Source organism: Lynx canadensis, chromosome B2, assembly GCF_007474595.2.
Source record: "Lynx canadensis isolate LIC74 chromosome B2, mLynCan4.pri.v2, whole genome shotgun sequence".
NCBI classification, from domain to species: domain Eukaryota; kingdom Metazoa; phylum Chordata; class Mammalia; order Carnivora; family Felidae; genus Lynx; species Lynx canadensis.
The window spans coordinates 144,968,891-144,992,962 of NC_044307.1; the positions used below are offsets into that span (position 1 = coordinate 144,968,891).

Consider the following 24,072-nt stretch of genomic DNA (forward strand, 5'->3'; position numbering starts at 1 on the left):
AAAGGAAGGAAGGAGCAAAGGAAAGGAGGGAGGGAGGAAGGGAAGAAGGAAGAAAGGAAGGAAGGAAGGAGAAAAGGAAGGAGGAAAGGAAGGAGGGAGGAAGGAGGGAGGGAGGGAGGAAGGAAGGAGGGAGGGAGGAAGGAAGTAGGGAGGGAGGAGAGAGGGAGGGAGGGAGGAAGGAAGGAGGGAGGGAAGAGGGAGGAGGAAGGAAGGAAGGAAGGAAGGAAGGAAGGAAGGAAGGAAGGAGGAAGGAAGGAGGGAGGGAGGAGAGAGGGAGGGAGGGAAGAGGGAGGAGGAAGGAAGGAAGGAAGGAAGGAAGGAGGAAGGAAGGAAAGAAAGAAGGAAGGAGAAGGGAGGGAGGGAGGAAAGGAGAGAGGAAAGAGGGAAGGAGGGAGGAAAGGGAGGGAGGAAGCAGGGAGAGATGGAGGGAGGAAGGAAGGAGGGAGGGAGGAGGGAGGGAGGGAGGAAGGAAGGAGGGAGGGAAGAGGGAGGAGGAAGGAAGGAAGGAAGGAGGAAAGGAAGGAGGGAAGGAGGGAGGGAGGAAGGAAGGAGGGAGGGAGGAGGGAGGAAGGGAGAGAGGGAAGAGGGAAGGAGGGAGGAAAGGGAGGGAGGAAGCAGGGAGGGATGGAGGGAGGAAGGAAGTAAGGAAGGAGGGAGGAGGGAAGGAAGGAAGGGAGGGAAGGAAGGAGGGAGGAAGGAAGGAAGGAAGGAACAAAGGAGGGAGGGAAGGAAGGAAGGAGGGAGGGAGGAAGGGAAGAAGGAAGGAAGGAAGGAAGGAAGGAAGGAAGGAAGGAGGAAAGGAAGGAGGGAGGAAGGATGGAGGGAGGAAGGAAGGAAGGAGGGAGGGAGGAAGGAAGGAAGGAGGGAGGGAGGAGAGAGGAAGGAGAAGGAGGGAGGGAAGGGGGAGGAGGAAGGAAGGAAGGAAGAAGGAAGGAGGAAGGGACGGGAGGAGCGGAAGGGACGAGAGGGAAGAGGGAAGGAGGGAGGAAAGGGGGGGAGGAAGCAGGGAGGGATGGAGGGAGGAAGGAAGTAAGGAAGGAGGGAGGAAGGAAGGAAGGAAGGGAGGGAAGGAGGGAGGGAGGAAGGAAGGAAGGAAGGAACAAAGGAGGGAGGGAAGGAAGGAAGGAGGGAGGGAGGAAGGGAAGAAGGAAGGAAGGAAGGAAGGAAGGAAGGAGGAAAGGAAGGAGGGAGGAAGGAGGGAGGAAGGAAGGAAGGAGGAAGGAAGGAAGGAAGGAGGGAGGGAGGAGAGAGGAAGGGAGGAAGGAGGGAGGGAAGAGGGAGGAGGAAGGAAGGAAGGAAAGAAGGAAGGAAGGAGAAGGGAGGGAGGAGGGAGGGAGGAAGGGAGGAAGGAAGGAAAGAGGGAAGGAGGGAGGAAAGGGAGGGAGAAAGGAAGGGATGGAGGGAGGAAGGAGGGAGGGATGGAGGGAGGGATGGAGGGAGGAAGGAAGTAAGGAAGGAGGGAGGAAGGAAGGAAGGGAGGGAGGAGGGAAGGAGGAAGGAAGTAAGGAGGGAGGGAGGGAGGAAGGAGGGAGGGAGGAAGGAAGGAGGGAGGGAAGAGGGAGGAGGAAGGAAGGAAGGAAGGAAGGAAAGAAGGAAGGAGAAGGGAGGGAGGGAGGAAGTAAGGAAGGAGGAAGGAAGGAAGGAAGGAAGGAAGGGAGGAGGGAGGGAGGAAGGAAGGAAGGAACAAAGGAGGGAGGGAAGGAAGGAAGGAGGGAAGGAGGAAGAAGAGGGAGGGAGGAGGGAGGGAAGGAGTGAGGGAGGGAGGGAGGAAAGAGGGAGGGAAGAGAAGGGTCTTTAACATTCCCACCCAGAGGTAAGCAGGCCCAGCAGCGGAAGAGAGCTCTGCTCCATGAGGGCCTCCAGGACCCAGGTTCCAGTTACCTTGTTTGTCCACTGTCAACTGCAGTAGGTTGTATCGTAGAAGCTGGTTCACTAGTATCTTCTCCTTCTATCCCTTAGGAGAGGGAAGGCAGTGAAGGAAGAGCAAAGCCATCCTTTTCAAAGGATCGTATGTAGAGCTTAATTAAATACCTGGCTTCTATTCGCACGTCATTGCCGAGATTTTAGTCAAATAGCCACCCACAGTTGAAAAAGAGGCTAGAAAATGTGACTCTAGCTAGGCAGCCATGTGCCCAACTAAAATTCAGTGGATTCTGTTATCAATCGGGAGGAGGAAAGAATGGACGTGGAATCCATTAACAGTCTTCCACGGGTATTGTCATGGAAACTAGTGTTGTTTCCCCGAGCTATGGCACTATTGATTGTAAAACCCATCATTTTATGCACGATTAAGTAAAAAAAAAATTCTATTAAACATATTTTCTTATTAGCTCAGTTGTAGGACCCATCCCAATTTAAGAGGTGTTAAAATGTGAAAAACTTGTGTCTCGCTATAGAAGAAATACAGTATTGGAAAGACTGAGGAAGAGAAAGTGATCCAAAGACATTCATTTTTGCAGTGTGTGTGTGTGTGTGTGTGTGTGTGTGTGACTTTCCTTAGAGCAAGCCTTGACAGGAGATATCAAACTTTGTTTTAGCCATCAAGTGTAATGCTCGACTAGGTGACTAACAAAGTACTATCAGTGTGAGCGTGCTCTAAGTCAAATTCCTGTGACTGCTGGCAGAGAGACTTTTGTCTCAAAGTCTTGGGGGAAATTTTGCCTAAATCTCCGCTCAGTCTTGACCGGATGTGGAGTTGAGTAAGAAGATAGAAGGGGTCCTGTCTTTCCTAGTCGGGGCTCTCACTTAGTAGGACAAAGACTGAGGGCAGTATTCCGAGGGAACAGGCATGGCCTGGGCACTTGACTTCTGGCTTCACACTCAGTCATCACCCAAACGTTGGTTGACCGGCCACTTTGCTTGGTGCTACAACACGGCCCATGCCCTCCTGGAGCTCCAGAGCTCGGGGAGGGAGAAAGAGAAGTAGACGTGCAGATGAGACGCACAGATCGGGCGGCCTCAGAAAGGCCTCCCAGTGGAGCTGGAATCGCGACTGGGGAGGTCGAAGGGCAGAGGAGACAGAATGTGCAAGAGCATGGGAACTGTCGCATGAGGGCATTCTGGTAGGATTCCTTTGGCATGCTAGACCGGAGCAGCCGTGGTGACCCAGGGTCTGCTGTTCAGCTTTGTTTCCTTTACAGTACCTTATACATAGTAGGCAAACAGCAGTATGTGTTTAATGCAATTCAAGAAAAGACCCAACTTCTTGGACGGCCGAGTAGAGATGAGCTGAATTTTCCTGGCTCCAAAATATGCTGGATTCCAGGAAATGGACGGAAGCAAATTGATCTCTTTGGTGCGGTGCTTGCTGTTCAACTCACTAGTATTTGGTGTGTTAACACCAGGTTGATATTCAACAAAGAAACACTCGTTTGGATCCCCCCTGCTTTTGCCACTTTCACGTTTGTTTTCTCCAGTTTCATAAATGCATAAATGTATTTTACTTTAAAACACCCCGTTTTTCCTTGTTTAGTCAGATTAGAATTCAGTACTGCTGATACGTGCTTGAGTGTCAGTGTGGCAACCACATCTTGGTGAAATTGACCTTTTAACAAAGCGAGGGGATCAAAAGTCTTCATTCTCAGGTTTTCAGATGTAGTAAGTGGAAAGACCCTGGTCAGTTCAGTCAAATCATTTGACTCAGTGGCTTTGAACCTGGTCAGTGAAAATCTATAATGTGCAGGTGTTTCTTGCTGTATTTGCTACTGAAATCTGCTTCTCTCATATAGATCACTGTTACAGATGAGGAAGTTAGTAACCCATCCTTTTTAGATCTGGTGAGGACTCCCCAAATGAGGAAGTGCACACTTATTCTTATGTTTGCTTGGTAAGTCTGACTTGTGATGAGCTCAAAACCTTGTATCGAATTTACGACGTGTCCCCTTGTGCAGGTCAGGCTGAAGTTATGTCTTACTTGATCTCCGTTGTCTCTCAATGTCACCCCAGGTTCACAAGTGCCGTGGTTTATCAAGGACTCGTCATGCGCCTGGGGATTATAGGAGGCAACCTGTATATCGACTTCTTCATCTCGGGAGTTGTGGAGTTGCCTGCAGCCCTTTTGATCTTACTGACCATTGAGCGTTTTGGACGCCGCCTTCCCTTTGCGGGAAGCAACATGGTGGCAGGCGTGGCCTGCCTTGTCACCGCATTCTTACCAGAAGGTAATGGGCCCCTGAATCTGTTGGGCACTCAAGGCCTTGAAGTAGTCTTAAATCAAAATAATCAAGAATGGGGAGCCTCTTGTCCTCAGAAAATGTATCACTGCATCAAAATCTTAGCTGTAGTGATGGCACTCGATTTTCTGCTTAATCAGCGTAACGAGTTTGAGTGTAGCGGTTGGTTCCATAGACTTTTCTGTTTTCTCCACTTCAGGTGCATTTATGGATGAAATAGATGTGCAAAATCTAGCTTGTAGCCATGTAACTTGCTTTTGATCGCCTTTATTTGACTTATTTTCATGATATCGCGACCATGTTTTGCATATTTCCTGAGCTTCTGCCATATCACTGGCCCCATGCAAAGCACCTGGGTTACAAAAGGAGGAAAGAAAGACACTTCTGACTTCCAAAGGTTCACAACCTAGTAAGAGATATAGATACCTTATTTTTGAAATTTTTTTCTTACAAGTTTTTATTCATATTCCAGTTAGTTAACGTACAGTGTAATAATCGCTCCAAGGGTAGAATTTAGTGATTCATCACTTACATGCAACACCCAGTGCTCGTCACAACAAGTGCACTCCTGGGACGCTTGGGTGGCTCAGTCAATAGAGCGTCCGACTTCAGCTCAGGTCATGATCTCGCGGTTTGTGGGTTCGAGCCCCACATTGAGCTCTGTGCTGACAGCTCGGAGCCTGGAGCCCGTTTTGGATTCTGTGTCTCCTTCTCTCTCTGCCCCTCCCCTGCTCACGCTCTTTCTCTCTCTCTCTCTCTTAAAAATAAATTTAAAAATTAAAAAAAAATTTTTTAAAGCAAATGCCCTCCCTAATACCCATCACCCATTGAATCCATCCGACCACCTGCCTACCTCCCCTCCGGCAACCCTCAGATTGTTCTCTGTAGTTAAGAGTCTGTTTGTTCTTTGCCTCTCTTTCCCCCACGTTCATGTCTTATGTTTCTTAAATTGCACATGAGTGAAATCATGTGGTTTTTGTCTTTCTGACTGGCTTATTTCATTTAGCATAATACTCTCCAGCTCCTTCCACACGGTTGCATTTAAAATGGCAAGATTTCATTCTTTTTATGACTGGTAGTATCTCATTGCATATCTATACGATATGTTCTTTATCCATTCATCATCAGTCAATGGACATTGGGGTCGTTCCATAACTTGGCTCTTGCTGATAATGCTGCTGTAAACACCGGGGTGCATGTTGGGATATAGACACTTTAATGCTTTCACAACTCACTATAATACATGAAATAATGGAATTATTTACAGTTGACCTTTGACACAACGGTGGGGGCGCTGACTCCCTGCATGGTTGAAAATCTGAATATGACTTTTGACTCCCCTGAAACTTAACTGCTAATAGCCTTCTGTTGACCGGAAGCCTTACCAACAACAAAACAGTCAGTTAACACATATTTTGTATGCTGTATGTGTTACATTCTGTGTTCGTACAATCAAGTAAGCTAGAGAAAAGAAAATGTTATTAAGAAACTCATAAGGAAAAGAAAATACAGTTACAGTACAGCACTGTGAAAAGTGTCTGCTTGTGGGTGGACTCACGCAGTTTAAACCTGTTGCTCCAGAGCCAACAATACAAGATTTAGGAAAATAAACCTCTCTGAAGGCTCTGACTGATTAAAAAAATAGACGCAAGCAGTGATATGCACGAAGTAGTCAGGAAAAGCTTCCGGAGGCGAGAACTCGGCACATACGAAGGAAAAGAAACGTACTGGACAGGGGCACCTGGCCCGCTCAGTCAGAAGAGCATGTGACTCTTGACCGCAGGGTCACGAGTTCGTACACATTGGGTGTAGACATTACTAAAAAAATAAATAAGCTTAAAAAAAGAAGAGAAAGGAAATGTAGTGGACAGAAGGGAAGGGTAGTAGAGATTGTCCACAGTAGGGCAGAGCTCTCAGAAGTATGAGCCATCTTCGGGAGTCCCGGGACCACACGTTCTCTGTTATTGCTGGAACATGCACGAGAAGGGGCCGAGGATACCTGCCACCAGCAGTGACTGGCCTCCCTGGCCGTGCCAGGAACTTGGGCATGGTCCCTCGAGCTTCCTGCTCGCCGCATCCGGTTGGATCTCTCCAGTGAGGAGAGAGATGCCGAGAGCAGGAGTTAAGGTTGTGGCAGGCGGCCCGGGGGGCACAGGGTGATTTCAGGGAGAAGTCAGAGTTCGTGGGGGGGCCCGAGGCCAGTGCACGCTGAGGAGGTGGCGGGTGACCCCAAGTGCACCGTTAACACAACCCGCGTTATCTCTGCCACAGGACACAGCAGACGCAGGACAGGGAAGCTTTTCAAAGCCCCACGGAATGCGTAGGAATTAGAGCAAGTTCGTTCTTTCCATGTTCTGGGGTATGTGGGGTGGGGGATACTGAGAGGGCTGATTCTCTGGGAGCCCTTTTGTCGGCCCCAAAGAGTCTGTCTTTTCTTTTGAGAATCACTTGAGAGTCAAGAAAGAAGCTCCAGTATTGTGGAAGTGAAAATAGACATTTACAGATGAGTTTGTTAATTATATGAAGGTTTATGAAGTCCCCCAAACCCTATTTAAATAAAATTACAGAAATGCCCCCCTTCAGACTAGAAAATTAAGATGTAAAGTCTTCTGATTGGAATGGCTGATGATAAACAGAACTGTTTATTTACACTGATCTCATTTTTGATGAGCATACCAGATTCCTAGGGCTATAGTAACAAAGCACCACATCCCGGGTGGCTTGAAACAACAGAAACGTATTCTCTCACAGTCTCGGACACTGGAAATCTGAAATCCCAGTGTGGGCAGGCCCACACTCTCTCTGAAGGCTCTGGGTGAGAATCCTTCCCTGCCTCCTCCTAATTTCTGGCAGTTGCCGGCAATCTTGGGTGTTGCTTGACATCATTCCAATGTCCACCTCCACCCTCGTATGACTTTCTCTTCTTTGTGTCATCTGCAAAGCTCCATATAGAAATACAGTCACATTCTAGGTTCTGGGTGGACATGAACTCTAGGGGACACTATTCAACCCACTGCACTGGATTCAAGCATCCTAACAGTTGAGGAATCTGTATAACTCATATTGGTCAATACACGTCTACTTAGTATCTTTTTTTTAAATGCTTATTTATTTCTGAGACAGAGAGAGGCAGAGCATGAGTGGGGGAGGGGCAGAGAGAGAGGGAGACACAGAATCCGAAGCAGGCTTCAGGCTCCGAGCTGTCAGCACAGAGCCCGACGCGGGGCTCGAACTCACAGACCGAGAGATCGTGACCTGGCTGAAGTCGGATGCTCAACCGACTAAGCCACCCAGGCGCCCCTATTTAGTATCTATTAATTGCCACCACTAAATTAGGAGTGGGAACAGAGCCTGAACAAGATAGACGTAGCTCTTACCCTTGTGAACAATGCACAATTGAACTAGAAGGGGGACGAATGGGGAACATTGGAGACCTCGCTGTTGTTTCCCTTTTTGACACTATCATTTTGGATTTAGTTCCCTGGAGCGAAGTCTTCTGTCCTCATCGCACATGGAATAGGAATTAAGTATTTATTGCATATGAAATTAGGAAGGTGTGGAGAAAGGTTAATGACTTACAGGTGGCCCATCATTTCGTGATACAATCTTTCCCTGGTAAATTCTCTCTGGCCCCGGACTGATTGGGCTCATTTGGATGGGTGCTGCATCCCGCACGATCCCAGAAAGCATTCTAAGCCATATGTCCACACCAACGTTGGAGGAACTAAATGTGTGGGAACGGAGCTATTTTGTAGAGAACACTCATAAATTGAAAACCATAAGGCAAAGAATAGACTTTTCTGTCTGGTCTGATCCGTCTTATTTTGAAGACATAATTTCCCGATTGCAGCCTCAGAATTGTTCTCAGCAGGACTGAAAAATAATTGCTTTTATTCTGAACACATCTGATGTGTACATTCACAGATTCAGCTGCTTTTATAAAAGCCTACGTCGGCCATGATTGACAAGAAGAGGTTCAAGCCCTAATGCTCCTTGTGAGCACCAAATTTTAACAGAGGTTCCTCGCTGGAGTTGGCAGCCCTAACTTCTACTTAAGGGAGGTTTTGGACCTGGTTACTTGGGCTGCTGGATTAACATTAGAAAGACTCTTCCTCTCAGTCGTTCTTGACGTCATGAACAGGAGGAGGGCCCCTGCACTGAATGCTGATTAGCCTTTTAGAGGAATCAGCTCTAAAATTATCTCTTAGAGAACAATGTAACTGGCTTTGCCTCCACTGAGCACAACTTTTCATGGTCTAAAGAATGACATTCTGGAAAAAGAAAGTCTTTCTGGCTGTCTCTTCACTTAAGGCACTCTGCTTTTGACCCAAATTTCTGAACTCTAATTGAAGTCTGAGAACTAGGTTTTCTTTATCCGTAGCTGTCTGCATCTTTCATTTGGGTTTGTTTAGGATGGGTACAAACCTAGCCCTTTTGGTAAGTAGTCTTTTTGAAGGGAGAATTCTGCCTTTTATTTCTCTTGAAGTGAGGAGTAAGCCAATACATCTTAATTTACATATCTCTATTACAAATTTTCACTACCGTTTTATTTCAGAACTCCAAGCAGATGGTACAGTCAGAGGAGATGTAAAATAGCGTTCATTTAAAATCCTGCATATCCTGGGGCGCCTGGGTGGCGCAGTCGGTTAAGCGTCCGACTTCAGCCAGGTCACGATCTCGCGGTCCGTGAGTTCGAGCCCCGCGTCGGGCTCTGGGCTGATGGCTCGGAGCCTGGAGCCTGTTTCCGATTCTGTGTCTCCCTCTCTCTCTGCCCCTCCCCCGTTCATGCTCTGTCTCTCTCTGTCCCAAAAATAAATAAACGTTGAAAAAAAAAAATTAAAAAAAAATTAAAAAAATAAAAAAATCCTGCATATCCTTTCTTCAAAAATTGAGGCATTATTCTCAGTAATCTCCAGTCCCTTGACCAAATAAACGTCTATTCAGAGGGACCATCTTTCTCTGTGTTCTCAGGATTCCACGGAGCCTAGTTCCAGCGTCATTCCTCATTTTTAAGTTGTCTTGTGTGTTTTCTTGTCTCTGTTCCTGAAAGGTGCCTGTTGCCTCTCTGAGACAAACTTCGAGTATTCCTGCGATGGATGATCAGAAGTTTCTGTTTGCATACGTAATATCCACACATCATTTACCTGACAAATTGCTTTCACTTCACTTTTAAGTTCACGAACAGTGCAGTGCCCTTGGGACTTCTGTTTTATTACACGTTTCACCGAAATCTCTAGCTCAGGGTGGTTAGATAGTGGCCTCTGCTCCTCGGAACGAACTGAGAGTCTTTCGGGGTAAAGCCAGCATGTAGGAGAAACCATGTCTCCCCAAGGGTGGCCGCTTGACAGCATTTTCTCAACATACCGTTGAATTGACTTGTTATCTGTCTGTATTCACTGAGCTAACCACGTGTTGCGTGTGTGTGCGTGTGTGTGTGTTCGGTTTCTTGGGTTTCGTGTGGTTCTTTCTGGCAAACGGTGATAGCCTCACTTGTAAACTTAAATTGTCATGAAAGTTATCAGCGGGACTCACTTGTAGAGTAGTCTTGATTCAGTAGGAAAAAAACCCCTCTAACTTAAGAATTTAACCTGGATAATCAAGTCATTTCCACGGTAGCCGGCGACATTCTTTGCAGCCCGAGAACAGTGAGAGGTTGCCCGGTCGGGCTGGGACCCAGGGAATCTGGGCAAGGGCTCCCACTTTCCGTTCCCTGGCCCCTGGCGCTGTACCACCTGCTCATTGAAGGCTGGGGTGGAATGCATTTCCTAGTCCCCCTCTCTGGCCTTCATGAAGAGGCAAGGCCTAAATAAAACACATGTTTACCACTGCTCTGTGCCAGGGCACATGGCAGCCCAGCACATCAGCACAATCCCGATACTCCTCACCCCCTGATGTAACTGTCAGCGTGAGAGCTACAGGTGTCCTCATCTGGGAAAAACGTCAAGTACACCAGGACGTCCTCGGCCAGTTTGCGGTCAAAATGTAGTAACCCGGAGCCTCCCAGCAGTGATCTGGATTCTTAAACCGTCTTTCTCTGTGCTTGACGTCCTAGGCAATGGTTTTATTTGGTCGGTTTTAGCTTTGTTGTTGCTGCTGTTGTTGACTATTCTGTAGAGAAGACAATCTACCAAGCTCGATTCTTTTCTTTCATCCTCCACCTCCACACCTGCTTTTCTACTAAAAAAATCATGTGCTCGGGAATGAGCATTAATCCTTCTAGGAGACAAGAGGACCATTTAGTACTGAGTGAGCATGAACACATATGAATATAAAAGGGAAGAGTTTCATTTTCAAAGATGGAAGTCAGGATGTCCTTAGCTTTGCTTGGGAGAACAGATACGTGCTTGTCCATCAGTCACATATCTCAGACCCATGTCCACTAAGGACGGATGGCATAAGTCGCACAACTCTGTGTGTGTGTGTGAATCTTGCTAATCATTCTTTTTTTAACATTTTTAAAATTTATATCCAAGTTAGTTAGCATATAGTGCAACAATGATTTCAGGAGTAGATTCCTTAGTGCCCCTTATCCATTTAGCCCATCCCCCCTCCCACACCTCCTCCAGTAACCCTCTATTTGTCCTCCATATTTAGGAGTCTCTTATGTTTTGTCCCCCTCCCTGTTTTTATATTATTTTTGCTTCCCTTCCCTTGTGTTCATCTGTTTTGTCTCTTAAAGTCTTCATATGAGTGAGGGCATACAATATTTGTCTTTCTCTGACTTACTAATTTCACTTATAATACCCTCTAGTTCCATCCACGTACTGCAAATGGCAAGATTTCATTCTTTTTGATTGCCGAGTAATACTCCATTGTGTGTGTGTGTGTGTGTGTGTGTGTGTGTGTGTATATATATATATATATATACACACACCACATCTTCTTTATCCATTCATCCATCGATGGACATTTGGGCTCTTTCCATACTTTGGCTATTGTTGATAGTGCTGCTATAAACATGGGGGTGCATGTGCCCCTTCAAAACAGCATACCTATATCCTTTGGATCAATACCTAGTAGTGCAATTGTTGGGTCATAGGGTAGTTCTATTTTTAATTTTTTGAGGAACCTCCATACTATTTTCCAAAGTGGCTGCACCAGTTTGCATTCCCACCAGCAGTGCAAAAGAGATCTTCTCTCTTCACATCCTCGCCAACATCTGTTGTTGCCTGAGTTGTTCATGTTAGCCATTCTGCCAGGTGTCAGGTAGTATCTCATTGTGGTTTTGATTTGTATTTCCCTAATGATGACTGATGTTGAGCATTTTTTCATGTGTCGGCTGGCCATCTGAATGTCTTCTTTGGAGAAGTGTCTTTTCATGTCTTTTGCCCATTTCTTCACTGGATTATTTGTTTTTTGGGGTGTTGAATTTGATAAGTTCTTTATAGATTTTAGGTACTATCCCTTTATCTGATATGTCATTTGCAAATATCGTCTCCCATTCTGTCAGTTGCCTTTTAGTTTTACTGATTGTTTCCTTCTCTGTGCAGAAGCTTTTTATTTTTTGAGTTCCCAATAGTTCATTTTTGCTTTTGTTTCCCTTGCCTCTGGAGACGGGTTGAGTAAGAAGTTGCTGCGGCCAAGGTCAAAGAGGTTTTTTCCTGCTTTCTCCTCGAGGATTTTGATGGCTTCCTGTCTTACGTTTAGGTCTTTCATCCATTTTGAGTTTATTTTTGTATCTGGTGTAAGAAAGTGGCTCAGGTTCATTTTTCTGCATGTCGTTGTCCAGTTTTCGCAGCACCATTTGCTGAAGAGACTGTCTTTATTCCATTGGATATTCTTTCTTGCTTTGTCAAGGATTAGTTGGCCATACATTTGTGGGTCCATTTCTGGGTTCTCTATTCTGTTCCATTGATCTGAGTGTCTGTTTTTGTGCAACTCTTAAGAAATTTAGAGCACTGACTTTTTAGGGCAAAGATGGTTTACTCCTTCTTCTGTTAAAACTCAAAAGAAATAAAACATTTAATGAAGAACTTTGAGCTTTTTCCCCTAGTTACTTTGGAGGATAGGAGAATTTCCTCATATAACCAGTGCAGCCCCTAGAACAGTTCATGGATGAACCAACTGATTTTTAAGAATCTGGCCTCTTCTAGATGATTTCTTGGGGAAGTAGCAAGATTGGGGATGGGGAAGACAATAAGAAATATACACCCTACCAATAACACAAGGCATAGATCTTCCCTTCTGAAGGTTCCAGTCTCCAAGCCTTTGCTACCCTCTAGAAAGCAACATTGGCTTCACATCCAGATTCTTTCTGGCCTGCTTGGAGCAGGTGTTCTGTGTGTTATCACTAAGGGGTGGGAACAGAGAGAGGGCAAATGGGCAATAGGCTGTGATAATGGTTCTCAAGGGCCCAAGTGAAGACCACCTTCCAGAACGCCAGGGCACGCAGGCCCTCTAGGATGGCAGTGCCGGGAACACTGTTTTCAATACAGTGGCTGCTGAACAAATGGTTCTTGAATTGTATTCCCATCATCTAACCCTGCTCAGAAAGGCAACTAGCACACTAAATATGAGCTATCATCCTGGTGGTTGTTGCTGCTAAAATTTGGTTACAATATGGGGCACCTGGGTGGCTTAGTCGGTTAGGCGTCCAACTTCCACTCAGGTCATGGTCTCACAGTTCGGGAGTTCGAGCCCCGCATCAGGCTCTGGGCTGACAGCTCAGAGCCTGGAGCCTGTTTTGGATTCTGTGTCTCCCTCTTTCTCTGCCCCTCCCCTGCTCATGCTCTGTCTCTCTCTCTCTCTCTCTCTTTCTCTCTCTCAAAAATAAACACTTAAAAATAAATTTGACTACAATATTAGAAGATATCTGTCATTTGTGCTTAACATTAGCAAAGACTTAGGGCTGGGGGAACACTAAACAGATGCCTTTTGTTGTTTTGTGATATTTCATTGAAAGCAAACCCCTAACTCTGCCCCTCCACATCTTCTATTTGCAGGAATACCGTGGTTGAGAACCACAGTGGCTACCCTGGGAAGACTAGGGATTACCATGGCCTTTGAAATTGTTTATTTGGTAAATTCAGAATTGTACCCAACAACATTACGGTAATTCCAACCTACATGTCCTGGTTTCTCCTAAGTGATTCTGCAGCCAAATGTTTTCCCCTAAAACCCATGAAACAGTTTTCTTAACTTGATGATATATTAACCCCGGGCTGGAGGCAGCCAGTAAAGGAGATAAAGAAGATCCACTTTGAGCTATAGCTGCTTTCTGCATTGCTACCTTCCGCATCTCTTGACAGAAGCATTTCTCATATCAGTATCTTTGTGGTTTTGTGGGATCAGAAAATCTGGGTAGCGTACTTGCTTAGATGTGGGTCAAAACTGCTCGTCGGCATCACCCCGTTTAAAGGCTACGGCCTCTGTTCTGACCACATTCCACGTCTGGCAGCTGTGAGTGATTGAGGAAGGACAGAGTGAAACAGCGTGCATGGGCTGCACGTTGGCCTCCTTTCCTGGGGGAGTATTCACGGGCCTTCCTTACTGTCAAGTGAGGGTGCCGAGGTGATCCCTGAGCATTGCGGCGTGGGCTGGGCGGTGAGCCTCCGGTGAGAGAGTGATTTCCACCGGCACTGTAGACCGCCTCGCTCTCCGGTGACTCGGCGTTTGCCCGATGTGAAATGGGGCAGCATGGAAACGGCGTGCTTCGAAATAGGAGAGTAGGTCGTAGTTCTCAAAGTCGAAAGCTACAGAAACGGAAAATATTACTAAGATTGCTTTGTTGCCTGTGTATCTGAACGTTTCCCTTATCCTGACTACATTTAAATATTTTTGTCTCTAAAACAATGTTTTACTCTACAGAAACTTCGGAGTTTCTCTCTGCTCGGGTTTATGTGATTTTGGGGGAATCATAGCCCCATTTCTGCTCTTCCGGCTGGCGGCCATTTGGTTAGAACTACCTCTTATCATCTTTGGTAAGAACTCCTTTCATACGTGATTCCTAAATGCTTTCATCTATACTCTTTGTATTTCATCTATAGTGATTACTAGGTTTGCTATTAATGAGATCATTCAATTTTTTTGTGACAATTGCTTGAGTTTTGAGTGGCCAAACCGATTATAGTCCTATGGGAAACCTATATGATTTTAATTTATTTTATATAAAAGTGTCGTGATGAGCCATTAGCTTTCTTTGCTTAAGTTCTGAGTTGCATTCCGGTACTACAAAACTCCTGAAATTGGGGGACCACACGACTAATTTTCAGGGGACCAATTTGGACCTTCCGGCTGTTTCGGAATAAGCCTACAAACTAATTAGATTTTTAAATGTTCAATACCTATTAGATATCGTATCTTCGTGTGCTCTGACGTGAAGCAGGCTGTGCGTGGAACCCCTTGCCCACGTACTGTAAGCTCTGCGATGGCTCTCAAGTTCATGCCCTCCTTCCAACTCCAGTTTCCGCAGGCCTCCTGAGGGGACAGAAGCAAGGCATAGGGGCTGGGGGCTTAGGGTAATTCAGCCCAGTGCTTCTCAAGTGTTGTGCTCACCTTTCTGCCTGTGTCTCGTCCCTGCCTCGACTCTCTTCAGCAAGAAAGCACACAGGCTGGCCCCCTTCCCACCTACCTTCCCTCCACCTCCACGTCCTCACTCCTGGTAGAGACTGTGTTCTACTTTGTGCTCAGCGGTTTAACTTGCAATGAAAATATTGAGTCCGTGGGGACATACATCCCGAATAATGCAAAATCCCTAACAGTGCTCGCTAGCTAGGGGCAGGAAAGCTCCTAACCACGTGACAGCACCCAATTCAAGAAAAGATTATCGCAAATTATTTCATGGGGTCTGATGAACAAGCCCAGTGTTGACTCTGTGGCCAGCATGAAAAAGCAGAGAGTGCCTCTGTTCAACCAAGACCAAGTGGTCTGGGCTGGGGGTGGGGCGGCAGTCGTTCAAGGTCTGGGCCTGGCTTGCAGCCAAGCGCTGGGAAAGCCGGCCCTGATGCTGTCCTGTCCCCCCTTCCTGCCGAGTCTGGCTGGGGAGAGAGCCACACTTCCTTCCAAACCATCAGTCACAGCACAGTGTGCTAAACACTGAAAGCAGAGGGCGCGGGCAGGCGAGTGCAGGGTAGGGACACCTGACCCGCTGGAGTGGAGGAGGGAGGAGTGCATAATTGAGATCGGAGAGGAGTAGAAATTACCTACATGGGAAGTGTGGGCCTGGGCTCCAGGCAGTGGAAGGCCTAGCGGCCAAGGGTGAAGCTGTTGTCTGGGAAGTGGGGAAGTCAAAAGCAGACGCCAGATGTGGGGGGTTGGGGGCACAGGGAAGGGAGGAGACGCTGGGTGGCAGGCTGGACCAGATCACAGTCATGAAGGGTATTCCTGGTCCCGCAAAGGTTTGCTCTTTATCCAAACAGCAGCGGAAGCTAGGAGATCTAAGCTGGGATTGACAGTGTTAGGTTCACATATTAGAAGCAGGACTCTGATGTGCAAATGGGTTGGAGGGAGGCCGTGCTGGTGGGGAGCCAGTTCAGCAGGGAAGGGATCATGCCTGGCGGCTGGGGGTTAAGGCCATGGCACAAGGAGCACTGGGCGCAGAGAGATTCGAGAGATACGTCAGTAGTGAAACTGGCAAGGGGGCACCCGGGTGGCTCAGTCGGTTAAGTGTCTGACTCTTGGTTTGGGCTCAGGTCGTGATCTCATGGTTTGTGAGTTCAAGCCCCACATCGGGCTCTGTGCTGACAGTGTGGAGCCTGCTTGGGATTCTCTCTCCCTCTCTCTCTTCCCCTCCCCTACTCGTGCTCTCTCCCTCTCTCTTTCTCTCTCGCGATAAATAAACTTAAAAAGAAAGTAAAACTGTCAAGAGGGGTGACTGAGTGGGCTCCCCGGAGGGGCTCCCCAGAGGCAAAGGGAGGGGGGAAGGCCGAGCTCCTGGCTGGGAAAAGCGGAGACAGCCAGGCCCTCGTTGAGTGAACGCCAGAGGAGCTGGCCCACGGGACACCAAGGAACCTGTCTGGGTGTGGGTCACAGCAAGTGCCTGCAAGAAAGCCAGTAGCCTTTGGGGCCAGTGCTCGGGAGAGAAGCGTGGCCCGGTGACAGAGATCGGGAGGCCATCTGAGTGTAGATAACCACTGACATGGGAGGGTCTGAGACCCCCACCCCAGGAATGGGACCAGGTGAGAGGAAAGGAGAGGGCCCGGGCAAGACAGAGCCCTGATGAGCGACAAAGCGTCCTGGGTGGCAAAGGGCCTGGAGGCCTCAAGGAGAGGAGGAGGGATGCGAGAGGGATGAAGAGGCCAGAGAGAAGCGGGGCCAGGGGAGGGCAGCGGCTTCACCAGCGGCCGGTGCTGCCGTGGGGCCCGACCAGTGGGCAAGGTGGGTCCGGAGCACGCAGGGCAGACCCCAGAGAGAGCGGGCGGTGGGGGGGGGGGGGTGGCACAGGACGCCAGCCAGCACCCACCTGCCAAGGCCAGCTCTGAAGTTTTCAGGGATTTTTGAGCCCAGGGGTTAGCATAGCCATTGTTCAAACTTCCCTGTATCAAATCTATTAAAAACAGAGGAGATAATTACTCAAACCCCATCACTTCCTAGTTCACGTACATTTCCCTACTCTCTGTGTTCTTCGGGCCACTTTGGTCTGTCGTGTCCTTATGGGGGAGACGCGACATCACACGTTGTCACCGCCCCTCCCTTCCCACCGCCTGGATCCATGATATCGTGGCAGGACCTAGAGATGCCCGCGGTGGGGGTACTCACACCACGGAAATCCGCAGACGCTGCAAGTCGGCGCTGTATGTTCGGGAGGGCCGGTTGCTAAACATTTACCGGCATATCCATAGGACGTGAAGAGATGTGGAAAATAGGGGAGGATGGTGTTTCAAGAATTTCAGCTCTAAAGAACAGGAAAGGTGGGGACAGCAACTGGAGGATAACGCGAGGTTGGGAGGAGGGTCCCGAAAGAGGAGAGGCTGGCATAGGGTCCGTGCCTCCACCAGCCCGTTGCAGACACTAGAGCCAGAGGGTTCGGCGCACAGTGAGAAGCCCAGAAAGACTCCAAGAGATGGCCATTGGGCTAAAGTGGGGACGAGTCCGACCGTGTAATGTGACCCAGTAAGGAAGGGGAGGGAGAGGAACCAGTAAAGCGCTTGGAGGGTAAAAGGAAGCTGAGAGGAGTCCTGTGGGAAGCAGGAGGTGAGGTCTTCTCTCTCACTTAGGCGCCCGATAAGTAATAGTGAAGTGAGCGAATGAACAGGTGTTTGCAAGAGTCCGGGGACGGTGGGACCGCACAGGGTCCAAGGAAGGAAGAGAACGTTTCGAAGGGTGGCAAAAGAGAACTGGAGAGCTGGGTGGGTAACCAGAGGGCTGCTGCCAGTAAGGGCTGGTTGAGGTTAGTTGGTTAGCTGGTTAAGGTTAAGCTCCAGGGTGAGCAGGGAGGGAGGCCACGGGCCAGCTGTGCGTTCCTCGTGTGCTGTCGCCTTTCCTTATTCCGTAGGTATCCTGGCATCTGTCTGCGGCGGGCTCGTGATGCTGTTGCCTGAAACCAAGGGTATCGCCTTGCCAGAAACAGTGGACGATGTAGAAAAACTTGGCAGGTATCGTATGAAATTCAGTGCACCTTAAATAAAAGCAGCGTTTCAAACTACTAAGGGAAAAAAGGGTGTGGAGAAAATTGAACTCTCATGGGGGGAAATAATATCAATCCGTCATCTCACGTCCTAAGCAGAAGACTCAAAGTTGATTTGGAAGATTAATATAAAAAAAAGCAAAACTCTGTAAGAATGTATGTTATTTTTTAAGATGTGGTTATGAAGAGGGAAACATTGCTAAGGTGTTAAAACTCAGAAAAAAAAATCTAAAGGAAGAGAATGGGTCATTTGGCAAAGCAGAAATAAATGTGCATCAGTGGGAAACTGATTGTGAGAATGGTAATATATTCATGGTATGGCTTACTATATAGAGATGAAAAGAATTGAGATATATCTGTATGGAATGACACAGTAAGATCTTCAAGATTAATTACAAAGTGAAAAGTTGCTGAACAATGTGTTTCAGTATTTATTAAAAAATAAAACCAATAGCGAATCCTCTCTGGAGCTAGATGGGAAGACAGAAGATGGAAAGAGAGAGAAAAGAGATAATGGATGGGTGGATGGAAGATGGGTGGATGGATGGATGGGTGGGTGGATGGATAAAAATAGATCGATAGATGATGGAGAAGGAGAAAGAGAGATTAAGTTTTGGAGAAGGGCGTCTAACTGGTGTGTAGGGCAAGTATCTAACTGATACACAAACATGAAGAGTTATATCAAGAAAAATTCACACTACACAAATTCTTTCTAATTTCCTCTGCTGGAAGTGTTTCATAATAAAAAGAGGAAGAGAGGATATGAAATATGAGAGTGTAGCAAAAAATCTAATATAGTAATGTAGACCCTCTTGGGATAGCAATGAATTGGGAAGAAGACTTCACTTTTACACTCTGTAGACTTTTTTTTTACATGTTTTATTTATTTTTGAGAGACAAATAGAGACAGAGCACAAGTGGGGGAGGGGCAGAGAGAGAGGGAGACACAGAATCCAAAACAGGCTCCAGGCTCCGAGCTGTCAGCATAGAGCCCGACGCGGGGCTCGAACTCACAAACTGTGAGATCATGACCTGAGCCAAAGTCAGACGCCTAACCAACTGAGCCACCCAGGAGCCCCATACACTCTGTAGACTTTTGTATTATTTGATTAATTTTCTCATTACAACACATGGCCTTGTATTATTTGCATAGTTAAAAAACAATTTAACTGCTGATTTTTATTTTTATTTTTTAAATTTTTTTTCAACGTTTTTTATTTATTTTTGGGACAGAGAGAGACAGAGCATGAACGGGGGAGGGGCAGAGAGAGAGGGAGACACAGAATCGGAAACAGGCTGCAGGCTCTGAGCCATCAGCCCAGAGCCCGACGCGGGGCTGGAACTCACGGACCGCGAGATCGTGACCTGGCTGAAGTCGGACGCTTAACCGACTGCGCCACCCAGGCGCCCCAACTGCTGATTTTTAAAAGAAAACCAGTCTTCTAACTAACGGCCTGGAAATTAAGTATGTGGCTCTCTCAACTTGAAAAAAAATTTTGCATCAAAAAGCTTTATAAGAAGACCGAAGTGTTAATAAACTCATGGCAGTTCTTTTCCTCACTTGTAGATTAGGAAGAAATTAGAAGGCGGCATTTTTTAAGTACCCGTGTGATGGATGGTTTCACACATGCCATTTCATTTAATACTCAAAATGATTTTATGCAATCGCAGTTCTTATCCTCACTCATTTCAGTACTAGGAAATCTATGCTTAGAAAGGTTCACAGCTTTGGGGCACCTGGGTGGCTCAGTCGGTTAAGCGTCCGACTTTGGCTCAGGTCAGCAACCATTGCTAAGTGTCTCCTGAGTATGTTACCAAACCTCTAAAACTTATACAATGATTTCATTGGATTTTATCACCCTGTTTCTTGATGCTATTTTGAAACATAAGATTGATTCATCATCTCAGAACTTTCCTAAGGAAAGCTCATCAGTGTGTGTAAAATAAAACCATCAGCTCATATCGCAGTAACTGACTTATAACAGTCAGAGAACAGGTGGGCATTTGCCTCGGGAAGTAATCCAAACAGATTCTTACACTTGGTTGGAAATGAAGTGACGAGTAATGACTTACTTCTCACCCAAAAGCTCCACCTATTTTTCACCCTTAGAGCAATGATACCTGAAATTTGGAGTGAGGTCGAAGATTCTCTTTGAGATACTGCCATTTTGCAAATCAAAATTAAGAAATTTATAAAAGGTGTTAAACTGTGTGAAATCCTCTTGAGCCCGATACCATTGTAAGGTCCTGCTTTATCCAAAAGAAACATTTTGCTAACTGTGTCTTTCTAGACAATTGCTTGGTTTGTATCAGAGTTCAGGGACCAGGTCAGGGTGGGTGGCGTCCTAGTCCTGTCACATAAAGAACTTACATGCAGATTAACCCTGCCTAGGGTCTGAAAGCAGGTTTTAAAAAATGAGCCTGGTGACAGTTTTTTTGTCACCTTTGAATTGGGCTTTTATGAGATGTTACACGTCCGTGTGTTTGATCAAAACCAACTATAATGTTGAGCAAGAAAACTTTGTGGTAGCTTGTTGTATAATAGTTGATAAGGACTTTCTCTTCTCTCCTTGTTTTGTTAGTCCATATTCCTACAAATGTGGCAGGAAAAAGAAAACCCAAGTTTGCAGCTCGCACCTTTGAGGCCCCCCTGCCAAAGACAGAAGGGAGGGGCTCTCTAGGTCGATGTCTCTCAAGGAACCGATGTGCCTTGCACACACGTGCGTGTTGTCCATTTTAGCCACTTTATGCCGCGCGGCTCTAAGTGTTCGTCATGCTGTACAAAGACATTCAAACTGCCCAGAGTATATTTATATGATGTCGGATGAATTAGGATTTATGGCGCTAGGGAACTCTCTGGGCGCACAGAGTATGCGGCTGGTTTAGCCAAGAGCCTGTTGCACATACAGCGCCCCCCGCCCCAGTTTTTGTCTAAAGTTGGGGCAGCAGGTCTGACCCAGTTATAGAGGGACGAGAGAAACCTTCACCAAGTTCTCACGACTGCTTGCTCCATCAAAGATGAAGGACGTGCAAACCAGGGATCGGGGAAAAGTGTCCAGAGCAGGTTCATCAAAGCTGATCGACGAACGAAAGCTCCGAGCTGAGCGTTCTCAAGATTCCAGGGAGGATGAAGATTTGGAAATCCTGCCTGTGAAGAGACTGAATCTAAGGCCCCTGGGCCACGTGGTACTGAGGCTTTCCTTTCTCTTCTTGTTTTGCCCTGTGGAAGCCACTGTAGCATCTGGGCCTGCGGGCATGCTCGGGCCTTGTTCCGTGATCATGAACAAATCCGCTGTACAATTTGAGGATTTGACCCTATTGTTTTCTTAAATCAGATTTGGGCCTCAGAAGATAGAGCCACATACTCAGTTCAGTATTGAACAACATCCATGGATTCTGAGTTCATGGGTCTTAAGATTTTAATCTTGAAGGGATATTTATCTTATATCTTGTGAGTTCAGTTCTATGATGCCGCCCATGGTCAAGGGTGAAAACCATGGACTGTTCTCATTCAACCTTGACACGTTTAACCTGTCTTGGGAAGCAGCTTACACTTTAATTTAAAAGTAAGGTCAATTTATATCCATGTTTAAAAGAATTGGGAGAAGCCTTAGAAGTGATGTCATAGACACTAATAAGGGATTTGATCTTTCTTTTTTTGTTACTGAGACTTTTGAAATGCAGAGCTTAAATACATATCTGTTACCTTTTCCTGCTGTTCTGCTTTGTATGTTATATTCGTGGTATTTCCGATTCAGTATATATCTTATGCAGAAGTTTTTCATGAGTTATTTTGTGTGGACAGACAAAACGAGCACCGAGGAGAGTCTTGCCAACGAAGAAGACAATTCTTTGTGAACACATGACAATAGGTACGGGGTGTGGGCTAATTGTAAAATAAGTTTTGTAATCCTCCAGCACAACAGGACTGAATATGAATGTTTTATTTTCCCATGAAATAAACACCGCTCTTTGGGGACTTCATGCTGCCGTCACCCTGTATTCGTCCACACTTGCAGTGTCGCTGTTTTCGCACTTCTCTATGCTGGAAGATGACTATTCCTCCTCGATACTCTCACCTTTGAATTGCATCTTGAGTTGCTGTTTTGGTTCTGGTCACAATAAAAAAGTGTTTAATTGTCAAGAACAATCAAGGTTTGTTCTCCGTCTTCCTTTTGCACACGCGTCACTGGAAAACACCGTTCCCGCGTGACAGTACAGGTTGTCTGGGCAGACAATTAGGGATGGAAATTAAGTGCTCTACCTTCAGTCTGCGGTCGTGGATCTTGGTACCATTCCTAGATTCAAATGTAACCCAGAATAGCACTCAGGCTCCCTATGGGTCTTGTATTACACTGCCATTGCCCGGTTCCCTTCACCGTGCACAAGTCTCCGCCCGGTGTCCGCTGTGCTCAGCTAACGTCAAGTTGTCAGTAACAGATTTCATCCCCAAGAATAGAATTTGTTCTCATGACTCCCCATACATGCTGCAGCTTTGAAAACATCCATTGCGGTGCCAGAAATAAAGACGTGTGTCAACCCGTCTTTTGTAGACATGATAAACATATGGGCGGCTTACTAGGACTTCTCTGCTCTCTTCTCTATGATCTTACAGGCTCCTTTGTCCTTTATGCAATGACTCCTTATGAGAAAGAGAGAGATCACCTAAGTCTGGCAGTCACACTATTTAAAATGGGTAGGATAAACGAAGAACAAGAAAACAATGAAGCTCAAAAAAGTTAAAGGAAGTACAGAGTTTATTTTCAACAAATGTTATAAATGTGTTACGTTTTTTATTACAGAATCCAGCAGTCCATGGACAGGAACAATTTATCCACGATAATACTAAAAAATGTTGAGGTTTAGCAGCGGGCGGTGTGAGTACAGTGTGTTGGTCTGATTACTGTCAATCATTTCTGAGCGTGCTCAATGCCCCACCCGTGTTCCAGCTTCTAGATGTGCTGACGCCTCGCTCTGTCTCCCATCCAATTAATTGTTTCTCATTATCCCTTCAATCCAAGGAACAAACCTTGAAACACGAACATAGACACCGGGCTTATTGGGGCGGGCACAGCCAAGACCCCAAGAAGTGACTCCTTGTAAAATGTACTTGTCCTTCTCGAAGCAGACCAGAGGCCCTCCGCTGTCACCCTGGGCAGAGAGAGAAAAGAACCACGAGAGGATTAAACCGGCACCCTTTTATTATGGGATGTCACCCCTCTGTTACCCAAATGTATGTTTTCCCAGCACTTGAACATTCTTTCGCAATTAGAAAGAAACTTATTAATGTGTCATTTGAGTAGCTTCAGTACCCAACAAGGGCTGAAGTGCTTCGGTACTTAACAGGGTACATTTAGCAAAACCACACCGTTTGGTGTTCCTGGGGGAGAAGTCCCTTGTGAAGAGTGGACTCATCCCTTCGTGCCTTGGGGTTTCCCTTAGGCAGAGTAAACCCCAGAATAATTGCAAAGGGAGCACAGTTGGTCTTTTCCCCATACCCTCCCTTGCTTCCCTGCTAGTAAGGCCACCACCCGAGTCCCATGCTCCAACACAGTCCCCAGGTGTGTGGGGCTCTGGCAGTGATGATACTTAACGACTCCCTTACAACCCATCTGGAACTCAGGGCCCGAGAAATCCCCTCAGATGATCTCGGTCCGCATTCAGGGCCAGACCTAAAATGTTTCTGGGTAGCACGTGGACGTGGCCTTCAATGGACAAAGGCTTCCTGGATTTGCCACTCGGGGGGCAGAGGAATCTAAGAGGCCGACGCAGGACGGCAGAAGATTGGACTTTGTCCTTACCTGACAACTGTCGGTGCCTCCGGCCAAATTCCCAGCACAAAGCTCTGTGGATTTGACTCTTCCGTTGAGATACTCGTAGCGGTTGCACACCTTATTTTCAATCACCGGTAGCTGGGCTTCCTTCAGGAGACCAGCGCCAAAGGTCCCTGTGTTTAAAAAGATTAAGGAAATGGCTACCAGATCCCAAATATGCCCCCAGGGAAACTTCCGGCACAACAGAGCAACAGTGACAGGTCTCTTGTTTGACCGCGAGGTTGTATAAAGAAGTCAGTTCCCGGGGCGCCTGGGTGGCCCAGTGGGTTAGGCGTCCGACTTCCACTCAGGTCGTGATCTCGCGGTTCGGGAGTTTGAGTCCTGCGTCGGGCTCTGTGCCGACAGCTCAGAGCCTGGAGCCTGCTTCGGATTCTGTGTCCCCCTTTCCTCCCTGCCCCTCCTCTGCTCACATCCTCTCTCTCAAAAAAAAAATTAAAAGAAGTGAGTTCCTAATACTACTGGAATTCTTCTCTTTCTTTCTACCCCTTAAAGGTATAAATAT

The 24,072-nt window shown here is 46.9% G+C and overlaps 2 protein-coding genes across 3 annotated transcripts in view; one reads left to right on the forward strand and one right to left on the reverse strand.

Moving 5' to 3' along the window:
- The window catches only part of SLC22A3 (solute carrier family 22 member 3), a 96,858-nt gene extending 74,972 nt beyond the window's left edge, over positions 1 to 21,886 (forward strand). The window contains exons 6-11 of one of the 2 annotated variants that reach the window (XM_030316731.1): positions 3,729 to 3,826; positions 3,946 to 4,160; positions 13,115 to 13,223; positions 13,980 to 14,092; positions 17,605 to 17,704; positions 20,319 to 21,886. In XM_030316731.1, coding sequence (XP_030172591.1) covers positions 3,729 to 3,826; positions 3,946 to 4,160; positions 13,115 to 13,223; positions 13,980 to 14,092; positions 17,605 to 17,704; positions 20,319 to 20,379 — 696 coding nt within the window. In that variant the 3' untranslated portion in view covers positions 20,380 to 21,886. Of the gene's footprint in view, positions 1 to 3,728; positions 3,827 to 3,945; positions 4,161 to 13,114; positions 13,224 to 13,979; positions 14,093 to 17,604; positions 17,705 to 20,318 lie in introns of those variants that run through there. The other variant, XM_030316732.1, reaches the window with a different exon arrangement.
- Positions 21,887 to 22,475: 589 nt separating this feature from the next.
- PLG (plasminogen) overlaps positions 22,476 to 24,072 on the reverse strand; it is a 43,061-nt gene continuing 41,464 nt past the window's right edge. Inside the window, exons 18-19 of the mRNA XM_030316733.1 lie at positions 23,538 to 23,683; positions 22,476 to 22,887 (exon numbers count right to left, since the gene is read on the reverse strand). Of these exons, the coding sequence (XP_030172593.1) occupies positions 22,726 to 22,887; positions 23,538 to 23,683 (308 nt within the window). The 3' untranslated portion in view covers positions 22,476 to 22,725. The remainder of the gene's footprint in view (positions 22,888 to 23,537; positions 23,684 to 24,072) is intronic.